Source organism: Lates calcarifer, linkage group LG8 (genome assembly GCF_001640805.2).
Source record: "Lates calcarifer isolate ASB-BC8 linkage group LG8, TLL_Latcal_v3, whole genome shotgun sequence".
Taxonomy (NCBI): Eukaryota; Metazoa; Chordata; class Actinopteri; family Centropomidae; genus Lates; species Lates calcarifer.
In genome coordinates, this window is record NC_066840.1 from 16,196,742 (window position 1) to 16,214,286 (window position 17,545).

The 17,545-nt window shown below is 40.5% G+C and overlaps 2 protein-coding genes across 4 annotated transcripts; both read right to left on the minus strand.

The window, feature by feature from the left end:
- cenpi (centromere protein I) lies at positions 1-13,353 on the minus strand. Of its 3 annotated transcripts, XM_051072468.1 has the most exons (21): positions 13,070-13,353; positions 11,966-12,103; positions 11,184-11,302; positions 10,899-11,006; positions 10,180-10,228; positions 9,978-10,024; positions 9,640-9,729; positions 9,409-9,540; positions 8,523-8,666; positions 7,017-7,137; positions 6,663-6,757; positions 6,385-6,502; positions 6,106-6,170; positions 5,799-5,908; positions 4,797-4,932; positions 3,642-3,766; positions 3,144-3,192; positions 2,456-2,674; positions 1,980-2,021; positions 1,732-1,800; positions 1-728 (listed from the first exon to the last, which is right to left on the minus strand). In XM_051072468.1, exons 1-21 carry the CDS (start codon positions 13,239-13,241, stop codon positions 651-653), a joined length of 2,226 nt encoding a protein of 741 aa, XP_050928425.1. In that variant the 5' UTR covers positions 13,242-13,353; the 3' UTR covers positions 1-650. The 3 variants fall into 3 exon arrangements, with proteins under 3 accessions (XP_050928425.1, XP_018515804.1, XP_018515803.1); XM_018660288.2 differs by having other exon boundaries at positions 1-1,800; positions 2,456-2,671; positions 13,070-13,352; XM_018660287.2 differs by having other exon boundaries at positions 1-1,800; positions 13,070-13,352.
- Positions 13,354-14,733: 1,380 nt separating this feature from the next.
- tmem35 (transmembrane protein 35) lies at positions 14,734-17,322 on the minus strand. Its single transcript, XM_018660439.2, has 2 exons — positions 17,099-17,322; positions 14,734-16,209 (listed from the first exon to the last, which is right to left on the minus strand). Exons 1-2 carry the CDS (start codon positions 17,216-17,218, stop codon positions 15,844-15,846), a joined length of 486 nt encoding a protein of 161 aa, XP_018515955.1. The 5' UTR covers positions 17,219-17,322; the 3' UTR covers positions 14,734-15,843.
- Between the last annotated feature and the right edge of the window lie 223 nt (positions 17,323-17,545).

A 17,545-nucleotide genomic window follows, 5' to 3' on the forward strand; every position in this document is an offset into this window, starting at 1 on the left:
TAAAATACAACTGATTCATTTTATTTGCCTCTAAAGTAAAAGTCTTACACTTATTTATTTTCAGCGATGTACAAGAGTCAGGTTTTGGTAAGCTGTACAAAAGTATAACACAAAAACATAAACAGTAAGCTAAAAAAATGCATTCTGAATGTAGTAGTTGGTTCAAGGTCAGTGTGTTCAGTTTAAACAAAGAACAGCTGTGATTCTCCTGCAAAAAAATTACACGGAAACATTTCCACTTTTGTTCCTCTTATTCTTAAGCATCTTGTTGACATTTTTCAAGAAGTATTTTGCTTCTGCGATAGAAAAATATAGTCGATATTTCTCACTAACCTCACAGATGAGTGTTAAAGTGATGCCCTTTCAGTTCTTTAAAAATGTCTTTTTTGCAACGTTCCCTGTTAAACACGTTCACTGAACTTGAACCAACATCACTGCTTCTGGTAAATGTTGGCCAGTGCAGTATCGCTGAATGGATAAGGCTGTAAGAAAGAAAACACAATAAACAGATAAATCTATGTACATAAAAACTTACTCAGATCACTTAGAAATAGCTCACTTGCAAGAGAGGAGGAGATGAAATATGTACAAGTCTTTTAAAAATGAGTAAGATGCAAGTGGTTGTTTTTCCTCTCCACTGAGTTGAGCATCTACCTCTGCTGTGTGGACAGACTCTGTCCCCGCCTGTTGTCTGTTGTCAGCTGCCGGCTGATGGTGCTCCAAACAAACTGGGCCCATCGCCAAGGTGGGCTTACTGGGGTTAACAGTCCGCACTCTTACATACCCCTTGACCTCAAAAAAAATTAGTTGTCGAATAAAAAGAAAAATGAGACTGATTAACCATTAGTGCGTCCACTGCAGGGTGTGAAGTCTTTGTGAGACCTGAGGGAAGTTTTCGCTGTTGACTGATGCGCCTGCATCTTAGGCGGAGCTGCAGAGTCTCCGCTCAGAAATGTCGCTCTCGTTCATAGCTGCAAGAACTAGGAGTGTCAAGGCTGCTGCAGCAAACTGCCTGTCTTGTTACATCTCACTGTCCCTGTCCTTGTCACCCACAATATCCTTTGTTTTTATTAATGGGAGCGGAACGAGCGCTCCAGTTGGTCTCCTATAACATTCTGTAATGTCCTATGTTTGGGTTATTGATCTGTTTTGGCAGGAGCGTTTGGACTGGATTCAGATAGCCTCTTTACCATGAAAATAAATTTCAAATTCAGCTTTCAAGCAGCAGCAGCACTTAAAGTGTGGTTTTGTCAAGAGTTACGACTCAGTTTCATCCTAACCAGGCTGTTTTCATACTGTCATACTGTTCTGTCGATGTAATGTCATATGCTGCTGTCCAGATGTGATTTACTAGGTTGTTGATGCTTCACAAATGTCATTTGTACAGAAAAGTAACTAAGGGATGTAAGGCTGTTGTTTTAGCCAAGTTGCAAATGCGCTCCATGAATAAATTAGTCTAGCAACAAAACAACATTGAATAAATGTTGGGTCTTGCATAGGGATCACGTTGCAACAGGTGCTGCAGCCTCTCACAACATTTAGGTGAAAAAATCATCAATATATCCTTGAATCCCATCTAATAGTGCTGTTGAAATTAAATGGAAATATTGACAATATTTAATTAAATTCCCCATTGTTCTTCATGAGCAGTGAACGCAAAAAGGAGAGAGGGCCCGTCTGGGGAGGTCAGATGCGTGTCCATGAAGTCTCCTCTGGCTACGGGGCTGGAACACACTGTTTAAGGCCATCATATCCCTGACTGTACAGGTACTCCAGGTACCAGCTCCAAGGCTTGGAGTGCTAAAACACACACACACACACACACAGACACACACAGAAACACACATGGTCACATGAAAGACATCTCAAGACTTCTGTGTTTCAAGCAATATCTTTTAATCTCTGATATGACCGATGCACATCAAAACTACATATGAAATCTATTATAGATGCAGAAATAAAAAGGAGACCCCTCATACCTTAATGGAATTAAGGTCCATGTCCTTTCTTCCTGGCCAACACTGATGAAAAAGAGAACATTAATATACACTGTCAGCCCACCCTCGCTAAATCTCAGAAGATCACTGCTGGATGCTGCAGTTGGACCGAACCAAAAAAAGGCACGTGTATTATTAAACATGATGAAAACCACATCCCATGCAGCATCCATTAATAATAAAATGTCTTTCTGTATTAATGTATCTTCTATGAAAGATACATTAATACCACATTTGTCTCCTTGTCTTGCCTGTAAGTCTATTAACCAAACTGTATGGATCAGCTGCAAGCTGATAAATCAAGTGCCTCTTACAGTTTGAAATAGGCACGAGTTTTGGAGCAGATATTTTTTGTAAGGTACGCAGGAGAAACGTTTTGTGGGCTGCAGCAGGTAGGATCCTTCCTACATATCTCTGTAAAAATACAAATCAAGACATCCTAGATGATTCACACTCACCCTCTGGTGAAAGTCGACGGCGTAGCTCATGAAAGCAGGGTGGTGGACTAGGTCAAAACTCGTCCAGTACTGTGGCACATTGCTCTTGAGGAGCACCTCCTCTCCCAGCTGCACGCCCATGCCTGGACGAAACATGTTAGAGTTCCACAGGCAGTTGACCATGACGACCAGATAGTGGTTGAACTCGCGAAACGTCTGGCGGCTGATGTGAAAGGCCTGCTGAAAAACAGAAATCAACAGGAGTGACAGAATGAGAGGAGAGAAAGTGGAGAAAGAAAGACTGAGTTCGACTGAGTTCGACTGAGACTCTCCGCGTCTTTGGAGTTTCACTTCTGATGTTTGTTGTGCCTTTTAATTTGCATGCCATTTACCAAGTCCATTTTTCTTAATAAAAAGTGCCATTGACATTTTCAGGGGAGCGTGCTGGCTGCCTGACATGTACTTGTAAATTCAAAGCTCGCAGTGGCAGCTGTATTAAAATCAACAACTTTTCAAGTCCTCATCTGAGAGGGTATTAAGAGTGGGTGGATGCTGGCGGATTCCTAAAGAGCCAGAATGAGGTATGTAAAATTTTCTACAAACTACCACAGTGAATCAAAAGGTATACAAACAGCAAGTAATTTTAGAGGAGAGCAGCAATGACAGACCTAAAATTTAAATGTAATAAGAAGCAAATGTTTCATATTACCTCTGTGACTTTTTCTTGACTCTTGGCTGATGTCAAGTTCACCTTGTACCTGAACAAAAAAGAAACAGTGAAAGACCAGTGACTCCTGTGATCAGAAATTCCTGCAAAAGTTAGTTCTCTATGGTCTGTCAAAAAAAAAAAAAAATCATGCTATTATGTTCTGATTTTCTTTTGCTGTGCCATTTTTACACTTATTTCATAACCCTGGGGTGCAGTCAATTAGCTGATACTGTAAGGATTTGTGTTATTAAAGCCTGGAGTTATAAATGAAGCTTGAATTCTACATAAAGAGGAGAAGTGGGCTTAAGTGTATTGCCTCTTACCCTCACATTATCATAAATCATACATTAACATGTAAGTGCAATGAAGCCATTTGATTCCAGTTCTGTTCCGTCATCAAACATGCATAAGCATATGACATACTACATTAAGGGTGTAGCTAACGTATACAGGGAGATAAGCTTATGGCAGGTTGCAACAGAGAATAGGAGTCCTAACCTGTACATGATGTAGGCCAGTCGGTCCACGCTGACAGGGTCCAGGGAAAACAGGGCCGGGTAAAAAACTCCAGGTGGGGGCATCACCACGAGGGGGAGCCCATATTTCAGAAATGTGTCACACACCTGAGGGAGGAGAGAGACACCCACAGAGAGTTAAAAAAGAAAAGCAGATACTCCAACACACCGTACATCTCGCTTCTGAAGCTTCTGCTATGACTCTGCTTTGTTGCTGTGCAGCAAATCTTCCTGTCATTAAGGTGTGTACTAATCTAGGAAAAAGAACCCTTACACACACTGCTCCTACTGATTGAAACATGCTTGAGTCTGATATAAAACTTTATGAGAAGTTGTCAAGCAACCACAAGAAACTGTGAGGTTACTGGTCCTGGCAATGAAATAGTTTGGCACAAAAAACTCCTGTAAAATGGCACTTTGGCATCTTTACATCGCAGTTTTGTGTTAATCAGTGAGCTTTACAGGGGCAGGTAGGCAGATTTTGTCACGGTCATACAGAGCCAGGCTAACTGCTCCCCCCTGTTTGGTTAGAATATTATTATTATGATATACTGTGACCATCAATGTTATGTTTTGTAGAACTGTATTGATCAATTTTGTGTCCACTGCACACCCATGTTTATATTCCTTGTATAGTATTTATTGACATCTGACATATTTCAGGTCTGTCTTGAATGCTTTGTTACATTTATGCTTCATGCTACGCTATGTGCTACTGCTAACTTCACCAGGAGACCCCAGAAAATGAAATTTCTCATTTCCCCTCCAGTCATGTTTTAAGACATAAAAAAATGTGTCTCTAATACAGTTTTCCCATAAAAAGTTAAATTATCATGACTAAAATGGTAATTCTGAAATCAAATCAATTCATTTTCCTTTACTGAAAATCTGATGATCTGAGAGAATGTTTTAAATTTAATGGTTTAACTACTGGACACAAGAGGTCTCCAGTTTCATTGCAAAGTCCACTCATGCCCATATATACACATCTCACACTCTTTAAGATTTAAGTTTAGCACAGAGGTGAAAACATTGGTCTAATTTCCAACTTTATCATCAGCACAGTGATGGTCAAACAACCAAGTGACGTAACAGTGAGCAAAATACATCTTTGAGTGGAGGGGATCAGCTCATTTACCGTCTCATAGAAGTCCAGGACAAAGCTGAGGAGGAGAGTGTGACAGCCTTCGAGCTGAAGACCCACAGAGGCCAGCCGACCCACAAAGTGAACCAGCTCCATCACCGAATCCTTGAACCCTGACAGAGTCATGTTTCTGGGGACAGAGGGCAGAGCAGAGAGTCAGACACATGCTCTAACCAGAGCACCAGCACTTACAAATGATGCTAAGTTGTAAAACCAGTCGGCTGATTTGCAGGTGGGGCATTACTCAGTGACTCAGGTGTCTGATAGAGGAAAGCTCCAAAATCAGTCAAAGTGGCAGCTAAGTACATTACAAAGGACAAACACTGAGTAAACACTGATGTGAGAAAGAGTACACAACCACACAATCAATTATTTCTACATCCCATTTATAAATACCAAATGGACCTCTCCACTTACTGGATCATTTATTGTGGGATTACACTGGTGAGGACTCAATACCAATGAAGCCCAGGTATTTAAACATAATTGACACCAACTCCACCCCTTAATTTGGAAGCCGGAAAATCATTTGACTGGATACTGGGGCTGATATTGCCTCCAAACAAATTTCAATTAAAGGATTTGATGAATAAATGGGTTCAAAACAAAACATGTCAATACACACTTCTGCCTTAGCTGTTCTGGTTGCTTGCGAATAACAGATGGCTTAAATAACAGATTTGATAGGAAAGCTTAATATGTTGCTAAAATTATTCAACTATTTATATGAACCAAAATGTCATCCAGGACACCTATACTGGGGAGGGATTCTTTTTCATTACACTAACCGACAGTAAGTAAAACTGAGGCAACACCTCAAGAGTTTTATTACAACTGTAAGAAGTGAGGCGTGAGAAGATATTTTCTGGCTTGAACGTAAAAGCCTAAAGAGCCATAACCCTTATGTTCTCAAGTAAATCCACAAAGTGTTTCAGGTCTCTTGCTTATTTATGCTCAGGGCATAAACAAGAAGCAGAAAGTAGTTGTGAGGCTTACATGGAGGTGTGGCTGTTGAGGCTGATGTCCAAGTCGTCCTCCAGAGCATACACCGAGTGCCAGGTCAGCCACTTCAACAGCATATTGTTCAGACACTCCATCAGTCCACACTGCAGACACGCACGACAGAGAGGAAAAGCACTAAGCATTCAGCAGTTAAAATATTTAATGAATACAGGATCCATAATGACTGCTTTATAAATACTCTATTAAATCTGTTCAATTAACATATAGCAGGAGGTTTTGTAATTCAAGTACAGCAGCAGGAGTGAGCTCAGTCAGCTTGTGCTCAGAGAGGAAAGCCTACCTTGAAAAACAGCGAGGACGTGAAGAAGAGCTGCATGAGGGGCTCAAACAGAAGCCGTCCAATTTCTGAAGTGGGAGAGATGGACCCATATAAATGCACCACAATCTCATTTCTTAGTATATGACAGGCCTTGCTAACATGGTAACATGGCTGCAATTTTGTGCATGCAAGATAGGGGAGGAAAGCACATGTATGGTTTACAGGGAAATAAATAATAAAAACTGAGGAGGGAGGAAGAGATGGTCAGTGACAGTGGCAGACTGTGTAAGTGAAACTTACGGGAGCTGGGGACAACAGGAATGTTGCTCAACAGGCCAAGGATTTGTGGGCGGAGGAGGGAGCCGTCCCAAACACTGAGAAATTTGTAGAGGAAGGCCTCTGAACTGGAAAATGCTTCCTGGTGGTGAAATGTGGCAACTTAAAAACACTAAAATCATAGTCTGACTGTGGTTTTACAGCAGGTATCAGCTAAGTCTGTGGGTGCAGAGATAGTGAGTGACAGGTGTGAGATAGAGACGTAGAGGGGAGGTTGTCCGGGCTTGAATGGTGAGACTCACCTGGAGAAAGTGCTGTGTGAACAGCAACTTGTCCAAAAACTGCAAAGCTTCTTCTGAATTCTGGTAGGCTCCTCCATCGCCGTAGAACAAAAATTCTTAACAGAAATAGCAAAAAGGGTATTTAGTGAGGGGAAAAGTCAAGGGAATAAAAAGAAAACTGCAGAAGATTTCAGATGTGCTGCATCTTCACACAGTGAGATCCCCCCCAGTCTCTTTTAAACCCTCTCTGAAAGAACCACTTTGATATGCCAACTAGGCAATGTGTTGGGGTTCAGCTCAAGGTCAGCTTTGCTTTGGATGTATCTTTCCGATAGAGGATGTCACAGAAGATGCCCCTCCCACACACACACTTACCTTCGTGGAGAGCGTAGCCTAGCCAGAAGTTGAGGCGTAGGAGGGCAGACTCATCCTGTACACAGTCCAGGTACTGCAGTGCCAGACTGGAGCCCAGCAGTGAGCCCATCTGAGCAGGCAGCTGGTGGAGGTAAAATGAAGAAACACATGCAACAAAAATATGACTGAGAGGCTAAAATAATAAAATATCCATAAATACAAAGAAGTACAGAGTAGCAAAGAAAAAATAAGTCATATGCCCACATAGGTTTGATCACAAAGTCAAACATCACATTTTATAAAGACAAAAATCAGTTTACCTGCTAAAGAATGAGAATCAGCTGATACTTATATCCTCACTTTCACTGAGTGTGCCACCAATCTGATACTGAGCTAATTCTTCAGTATCCAGTAATCCCCATAATGCCAGCCCTGGGACATTTCTTCCATCACACTCAGTAGTTTAAATAGTCCCTTATTGTGCACGAACAGCTGCCTCCCAATATGGGTACGGTGTCAGTATAATAAATAAATTAAACTGAGAAGAAGACAGACTGTGAATGGACACAGCTCAGCTCTTCAATAATTATGGAGTAACTGTATCATTAAACTGAGAAAGTGCCATTCTGCTTTTGACAACAGGAGTGCAGGAGACGTGGGAAATAATCAATGATGCTTTGTCAAAGCCTTTCCTGAGTAGTTTTATGAGTGTGATCGACTGTGCTCAGCCGTCTTTCCTAACATACGGCAAAGTAGAGCACTCTTGGCAATAAAACAGTTGATGCTGTCCAAAAAATCCTTATTGCTCATGTTAGTTTTGTGGGCAATGAAAGAGCTGAATTTATGTAGCATGACGCATAAAAGTCTGCGAGCCATTTAAAATGACTTATATTAGTTTATCGGGTCACTGAATCTGCAGGGCAAATAGACATTTATAGAGAGGGCTCTTTAAATGACCATTTTGTAACTTTGTGCAATGCATTACTCAGATACATCTCATCTCAGGTCTTTTGCTTTCATTGTTCATACAGGATATATAATGATGATAATGTCGGTAAAAAGAACAGCGGCCTGCTTAAAAAACAACAAACAGTTGCTCATGAAACTGCTTTATCCTCTAAATGTAATAAACAAATTACAGCCTCAGGACACCTCTGCTGTGGCTTCTCTAGGACAAAGTTGTTAGTGGCTTGATATAATGTACAGACCAAATTATAACAGTGACACAGCACCACCCAGTGGCTGTGATGATGTATCACAATTTAAACGGATTGAGTCGGCATCTTAATGGTATGGAGAAACTGGCATAAATTTTCTTCTGCAGCTTAAATAATGAACGATCCTCATGCTTAATGCTTAAATGATAATCCATCTGTACCCTGTCCAGGTGCACTGAGGCTATGAGACTAGATGGGAGCAGAAAGAGCAAAAGACTAAGAAGAAGCAGAAACGTTAAGGGGCAGGGGCGGCCCCAGTGTCAGCACCCTGCGGATATAGAGCTCAGTGATTTTTGCTGGGGGGTATTACCTCTATACGGTGAATATTTTCCAGCAGCTGAGCAAAGGAGTTGAGCTGCACCAGGGGGACCACCTTTCTGCTGGAGGACAGCTCAGTCTGAGGCTGCTTATTGACTAAAGAACTCAAAACTGGCAATTCCAGGTGGCAGTGTTTCTGGGAAATAAAGCACAGTAAAAAAAAATTAATAAAAAAAAAAATTTAAAATAAAAAGACAATAGAGAAAGGCAAGTCAAGGCAAGATTATACATAAATAAAATAAAAAATAAATATATAAGTGTATGTTTCGAAATTAAAGGCTGAAATCATGATGAACGGAGTAAATACAAACACTGTGCAGGAGGGCTGCTAACTAAATATTATTTTAATTATCAATTATATTTCTTGATTATTTTCTTAATTAAATCAATTTTTTGTTTGTTGTTGTGTTAAAAACTGTAAAATAAAAAATAGTCAAATTTCAGTTTCCTCAAGGAGATACAACAATTATTTGATTAATGAATTTGTTAACGTTATTGGTAACTATCTTCTTAATCAGTTAATGCTTTCAGTCATTCTCTGGTTTTAATATCAATATGAATTAAATAGCTTAAGGTTTTAGATTATTCAATAAAATAGAGAGGGCAGATTAATCAATAATTAAAATAGCCCTACACATGGCACTGTCTTCAGGCCATGTCACTCCCTGCAATCTTACTTTAATATTTCCCGTAATAAGCAAGCAGAGAGTGACAATAACAGTTTCTCCCCTACAGGAAACCTACAGGATGCTGGAATGGAGGTGGGACTAATGAATGTTGGAATGGAATTGGCAAGCTGCAGCAGTGACTGTAGTGTGGCAGGAGTGATTGCAAACACAGTAAGGAGAGCACCTGAAAACTTAAATAGACAGCCATACCCTTTTCCTGGAGCTGGTCTTATCTTTTATTGTGAAGGGCAGACTGGTGCTGGAGGCAAGCTGGGAACCGTTCCTCTTCTGGACAGCAATCAACGCTGATTTCCACGGTGTGTTGTAGTTCCTAAACCCACTCTGTATTAAACAGGAAATATAGAATTTTACTGGTGCTTTAGGGATGATGGTCATACAGTATTATTATAACAGCAGAATGAGCACAGTTCATGTACAAACCTTCATTCGTGACGGAATGGAGAGAGTCACGAGTTCAGGGCAAAACACTTTGTAAAGTGACAGTAGGTGCAGGAGGAATGGCTGCCTTCCCTGAGGAAACAAGAGCAAATGTCAACACACTCAATATGACACATCTACATGTACACCACATCTCCATTTTTGACTGATGTTTCCTCATAATGCAAAATACTACAAAAATTAATGATATGGAAAGAGTAACTGTTTATGAGAACACATCCTGCAAATTATCATTTAACAGACTTTTGAACTCAGTAAGGGAACAACATAATGGCATTGATAAATAGCTCCAGAGGACATCAAATCAGCAGGATGTTTACCAGTTTAGACTGTAGCTCCAGCAGCTTCCTCACTCTGAAAACTCGCACTACAATGAGAAAATTAATGAATCAGTCAATAAAACACACTGAGAGAAGTGATGAGAATACTAAAAAGAGGAAATAATGGTGTTGACGACAGAAAATAAAGGAAACAGCAGTACAATTGTGGATTATATTTCAGGTGTGACAATGTTTGACTTACCACTTTCCTTTCTGGTCAAAAGATACAACAGATGGCAGATGAAAGGGCACTGAAACAAAATGTGACAAAATATAATGACTTCACATCTCAACAGTTGTTCAGTGGATCCCCTATCACATTACAGTCAGGAGGCCATTTCATTACACTGGGAAGAAGCCTATTGTTCATATGTGAACTGGAAACAATTCAAACAATACTGACGGTAAAAAAATTAGGGTCCGCTCCAAGAAGCAGGTTCACTGAGCTGTCTGGATGACTTTAAAGACTAAAACCCTGAATCAATGTGTCAGGTCATTTTCAGTTTCAGATTTTAGGGGATTTTTGGTCTTAGCAGGGCCCTGGTTATGCGGCATTTTGCTCCTAATAGATTAACTGCAGCCAAACAGAACAACACAAACATCTTTTGTTATGTGCCTAAACCTCATAAATCCATTGTCTGTCCTCCCAGTCAGGCAGAAATGATCCTTTATTTATCACATCAAGTCTGTCTCGACCAAGGCACAGCATCCCTAAATAAAGAGGCCTTTGCCAGTTGAATCTCGTTTTATCAGCTTGTTTAAACAGTTCTGACATAAATGTAATTCAAATGACAAATAATCTCTGTGAACCCTGTATTTCTTACTCAAAACAGGTGTAAATAAATATACTGTACAAATCTGACTTGATGCTATTACATTTTGCTGAACAGCTTATTACAACAATACAGAGATCATACATACCAGATTTTCCTCCGTGACAAAGCTGAAGATGAAGCCATAGATGGCCCGAAGTTGGTCCTTTGCATCGATCATGTCAAATACAGTCAACACCCACTTTATGAAAAGAACCTGAATATTATACAACACAACACAACAATGCATTAACTATGGTACAGTCTCAGGTAAACAAACTTAATACTAATCTTTAAATTAAAGATCTTCTATTTTGTAATGTGTTTACTGACCTACTATTATATTAATGAAAAGAGAATACACAAAGCAAAATTAGTCTTAAATTATACATACTTGAGTGCTGATGGGTATTTTGCCAACACCCAGCCAGACCACCGCTCGAACAATAGGCTCCTGCGGCACTATGGTGGCAGGAATCAGACACTTCAGCACTCGGACACATGGGCCAGTCCCTACACAGAGAAATTTAACAGAACAAAATAACAAAATCAGTCAAAAACAAATGTTTGGATTAAAACATGCATTACATTACAAATACATTAACACACATATTCTTATATGCAAAGGTATTCCTACACTAAAGAGAAGACAGATTGTTTTTGTGCCATGTTGTGACATAACTCTATGAAAATATGTGCTAACATTAAATTGATAAGACATATCTACAAATAAGCAATGTTTGGCTCCAGCATTCTTGTCAATTAAAGCACAAATATCAGATGGTATTACATTTCGGACAGCACAGTGTCTCAGTGGTTAACATTGCCGCCTCAGTTAACACTGCCACCTCATCACAGAGACAGTTTTGTATGTGTGCAGTTTGTTCTGTTTGCCTGTGGGTTCTCTGGTTTGACCCACACTTCAAAGACAGGCAGGTTAGGTGAATTTTTGGCCATTAAATTGACTGAGGTGTGACTAAGAGTGTGACAGCTGTTAGCCCTGTCATAAACTGGCAATCTGTCCAAGGTGCACACTTGCTTGATGTGTGATGGGACAGGCTCCAGCCAACTACAACCCTGTATATGTCAAGTGAAGTAGAAGTGGCCCACACAAATAGGCCCATTCCTTCTGCAAGAAATTCCACAGTTACAACAATACACAGATCAATGTCTTACCCATACGAAGGCTCATGGCAAACTCCAGCATAACCGAGATGGCCTCTGGGGAAAGTCCTTTACTGTAGGCCACCCTCTCCACCAGCACCAGGTTCGTCTCAAACTCATCGTTGCCATACACAGGAGTACCTGCTCCAACTACAGGAAGGAAAAGCACGGTCATATCAGAACACACGTGTTGGTATGATAAAGTGCAAATTCTCTCAAAGTTTTCTGCTAATATGTTTTCTTTTTATTTGTTTTTCATTTAGTCATTATACTGAACTGGCTCCATATTTTAAATTCAACCAAATTAAGGCCTTTCAATAATAAAGGAGCTTCAACTGAGAAAAGAACACACGTTGACCCACTGTTTTCAGGTGATGTGTTTGGTGACATACAGACAGATTTCTTAGATCCACAGGAAAAATAATGCTATCACAGAGGATTTGCCTGCCACAGATCTATCAAAAGAAGCGATAGGAACATGAATTCTGCAGTGGTTGTATAGTTGAAATTCCTATTCGGGGCCGTAATACAAGACCCCCCCGCCCCCCCCCTCGAAAAATATGACAGAACCTATTATATTAGTATGATTCTGTCACATTTTTTGATTCGCAGTTGTATGCTATGCATTCAGATTAACCTAATTTCAGATGTAAAATCTAGCAACAGACACAACTCCAGATTGAAACTAGGGCTGCAACTGTCTCTGCCAGCTATTTTTTCCACTACAGATGATTAATCGTTTGGCTCTAATTCGGTGTCTTAATTCAGCATAAATGGGCCATGGCATGGCTTAATCCTTCAATATTTGTATCACTTTAACATAAATGTTATCTGTGTTCACACATAATGTTTATCCTAGCATTGTTTGGGACTGTGTCATTCGCTGATCTGAGAGCTAACCTTTAATTTAGCAAACATTAGCTACTAGGAACATCTAAGTTACTCTCCACAACTACTAAGAAAGTACAGTAAACTTCCCGGTTCCCGGTGTACACTTTTTCCTGTCTTTTTGTCACCCTATCGTATAAAACCTGGACAGTTAGCACCGTTGGTCACGGTAACGCCACCATTCGCTATCGTTTCTCTAGCTAAGGGCTTGTCTGGGCCACTTCCTACCGTCAGAGAAATACTTCAGGGCCAGAACAAACGGGTCCTCCGCCTCGTTTTTCCTTCTCTCTTTTTCTGCGACTCTCAGACTTCTGTTGCCACTCCGGCCGGACACTGACTGGTCAGTTAAAGACGACGAGTCTGAATCCGACGGCTCCGACAGGTTTTGCTTTGCTGCCATTTCTACATTGCTAAAACTTTAAAAACACTAAGCTCCATTCCGTCCTGAGCCGTTCAAACAAAACTCAAATCATCCGCGCGACCGTTGCCCTGCGCTTGCGCAGTGTAGTCCATCCGCTTGGTTGGTTCCCGGGAGTTGTAGTCCGTCTGCCTTCAACCGCCGGGAAACAGCCACTAAGGACTACAAATGTCATGTCGTTGTCTCTCCGAGTGCAACTAAATAGTACATCGATCAATGTCGAAAGATGGTTAGTACTCCGTAAAATAATATTCATAATATATTTACGCATCAGTAGACATCAGTAGAACTTGTGAAGGACTGGTGAGACATCTAAACAACCCTAGCTTGCACTGCATAAGATTGCAGATATTCTTAGTGGTTTCTGAGATATCACTAATTTTGAGAGTATTCGATATTTATTCTCTGGGTATAATTAAAGACTACAAGCTTTCCTGAAAACCTCACGTAGCTTACTTAAAGGCTTAAAGTATTACAATTTTGAACAAAGCAAAGCATAAGTTTCACAAGTTTTTAGGTGATAAGTAGTAACTTCACACTTCACACTACAACTAACAATTATTGCTATTATTGAATAATTATTTTTTCCAGGTTATTTTCTCAAATAATTGCTTGATTGTTTGGTCTATAACATGTATGAAGTGAAAATGTCCATCACAAGCCCATGTTAACATTTTCAAATATCTTGTTTTTTTCCAAGCATCAGTCAAAAACCAAAAATATTTGGTTCACTGTAATTGAACATGAAGAAAACTTTATTTACGATTCAAACCCTACAAAACCAAATGGTCTGAAAATGACAGACATGAATTGGAAGAGAGTGCGTTATCTGTAAAAAATGTACCTGTTGCCCTGTTTAGTGTGTTTTGTATGTTGATCCAACTGTTCTGCAAACACCACAGTGATAGTTCATTAGTTCTTTGGCAGAGTAAAATACCAATGCTGTAACATTCCTCCAAAAGTGTAAGCTGTGACTGTAACTGACCTCCAGTCCAGTTTTCATGGTTAGGGGGAGGAGCGGGGACAAAATCACCCCGTTTTGTCGAGAGCAAAAGACATAACAGAAAGACCTTTGTGTCTGAGTTATGGGGTTTGTTTCCTCACCCCGAGTGCTTGGGCCTGGGTCTTTTCTGCCCATGTAGGGTTATGATTGGGAATGGTCGTTTCCTGTGTTTAGGTTTTTGTTTTCTTCAGCCCTTTCCCTGAAAATACCAGTCAAATTCTGCCATCAGAAGTCATCCTACAGCAGTAAGCACATTTAATGTCATGCTACAGTTTCTAATATTTGTTCACAAAATTGATTAACCTGTAATGCATATGATAAAATAAACACTGCATATTTAGGCCAATGAAACTTTGTCCTAATATGAAGGAATTACCTTGACAGGGACTGACTGAATTTATGTAACAAAATTACAACACAAAAATCCCACAGCAGCACCCACTGTTGAATGTAACTAATAAACAAACAATATTTCGTCAGTCTTAACTCCAATTCTTTATTTTAAGTATATCATTTACAGAAATATTGTGAATCTCAAAATTGACAGCATTTTCAAATGAGTTTTAATCCCCAAAGAAAAACTGTAATAGGAATGATTTTCATATCTTTAGAGAGGAAAAAAATAAAACCAAACCAATGAGCAGAACCTTGAAGAGACGGTGAATAATAGGTTTAAGACTTTGACTGTGAATTACAAAAGGTAAAATTCCATTTTTAACAGGCAAAAAGACTTTTATTTTTTTGATTTGGTTATGATCTGCTGTACAAGCTAGCAGCAGACACCTGAGGCAGCACCTGCCGTCCTTCCCAGCTTAACAATTTCCCTGTGATAACCGCACTGAGAGGAGGAAAAGGTTATTTAGCTTATTTTACTCCAGGAGAAAGGATTTCATGCATACTTCTGCAAAAATCTACTGAGATGAAAAATGAATGAGAATTTATATTTTTTTTCCTTTCTAAATAGCCTTCTGGTAACACTGCACCGAATTAAGATGTGGATATGTAATACTAGCTGATGTATGATTAGTACAAAATTCTTTCAGCGGTGCAGCTTTTGGTTTATGTTCTATTGTCTTGACCAGATGATACATGCTTTGAACTACTGAAATTCATAAATTATCAGTCTCTCCTACCCACAGTATAAAAACAAATTAGAAAAACAAGCTACAAGATTCCTTCATGAAAAACAGCATTCTCAAATCAACTTGTAACATAAATGAAGTTCATACTTGAGTAAAAACAAAAACACACACACCTTTAACACAGTGTAGGACTGAAATAAATAGGGGAAATGGATTGACTATTATGACAATGAGCTGAGCTCATCAGAGTTTCCACAGGTACGATTGTCCATGGTTATGTAGAGGGGGGTTATGTATGGGGTCAGGAGTTTTCAGTTTCACATTAAGAGTGCAGAGGGGTAGGTGAGAGTAGTCAGTCAGCCAGCTGGATGGGACAGGGGGGATGTGTGAGGGTTTTTATTACTGGGAGTGACTGCTTCCGTTCAACATTACAACAATCCCATTGAGGCGCACCAGGTTCCCTTTGCTGTGGCTTGGACCAGAGTGGGGAGAGGATCTCTTAAGACTGCTTGACCTTGTTCTTTTCCTGGTCGTTCATGTGCTGTTCCTCTCTGCTGTCCTCTCTCTCCGGCCGGTCGTCACTTTGGCGGGCAATGAGCAGTCGGCAGGTGAGCAGAATGCCAAAGACTAGAGCGTGGGCGTACCGCTTCAGGGGGTCTCCTACTAGCTGGTGGAAGAACAGGACGGCCAGCATGACCAGCAGCAGCAGGAAGTTGGCCACATCCTTTGGCCTGCCCGGGACAAGGGTGAGCACCACGCCACATCCCACCTCCAGAGAGCCAATGATCTTACGAAGCAGGACGGAGCTTATCCCAATCTTTTTCAGGCCTGGCAGCGCCTTGGCATAGCTCTTGTATGCCCTTTTCTGGAAGGAAAAAAAAGCACAGACATCTTTTTAAATATCTTTAAGGTCATACAAACACTCTTGGGTGTCTTTGAGTGAGGCCACTTAAGGAACATTTAAGGTCACCATTCACAAGCCAAGTGACTGACATCCAGATGCTTTTATTTTACACACTTAATCTTTAGCCAACTGCTCCTTTGCTCAAGAAAACTTTTAAATATATCTGGATATATCCTCCAGGCATGTTAGTTAGGATCTAGCATGCCAGCTATCATCTTCCACTCCGGTCACTTTAACATCAGCAGGTGCATCTCACAGAATTTGCTCGAATGCGCCGCCATTGCTCTTAAGCTGTGAAGTTGCTCTTCATATCAAACGAGAAGCTAAGCAGCTACCACATATTACAAGCTATCTTTAGCCGACTATAACGTATAAATCTGTTATTTATCCGGTAAATGTTTGCATCTTTAAGCTAAATTACTGTAGCACGTGTTAAGACAATGAGAAGCATTCAGTCATTCATTATTCATCCCCGTTTCAGCGTTTACTAGCAACTAGCAGACACATTTCGGATTGTTTTATGTATCAACACTGATACATGATGTTAATGCCGAAATATTTCAAGGTTTATCTTAAAATATTCAGACCTATTATGTGTGCTGTGTTATTTGAGTCGATACTGCAGGTCTTCACGTTTTAAATTATCCACAGGGAAAATGTAGCTTCACACAGGCAGATTAAAAGAGCATGTCAGTGTCTAAAGCGTTCATTTTCCGTATCTTTTCCTATTTAGGTCAGCGTCTCCACACAGTATTCGAGCCTGAGAGCCTTTTTTACTCGTCTGCAGCCCAGCCAACACAGAACAATGGCCTTTACCCCCCATACAGTTTATCGGTTAAGATTTACTCACCATTTCACTGTACGCATCTTTGCTTAGTCTCGGGGTGAGCTTAATGGTGCCCATGAACACGAAAAACAGACCCAGGGCAAAAGAAAGGGCCACAATAGTTATTGTCCTTGGTGAGGCCATCTTTCTCTAAATCGTGCGTGCATGCAGCAGCCTGGCGCTTCCCACTGAGCTGAATGAAAGTCGTACGGTTTCCCGGCGAAGATGCATCAGGGGGATGGGCTTCTGGATGAACCACAAAAATGGCGACGTGTTGAAGCCCCCTCTCTCTCTCCATCTCTCTGCGCCGCATCCAGCAGCAGCAGCAGCCTAACAGGAGCTCATCTACACTCCAAACTTACACTTTTCATCACTTGTAATTAACTTTAACCTGGACAGTGCTAATAGGCTGTTTTAGCTTATATAACTACAAATATATCGTCTTTAAACTCTCAGTCAGGCTGAGGCCCC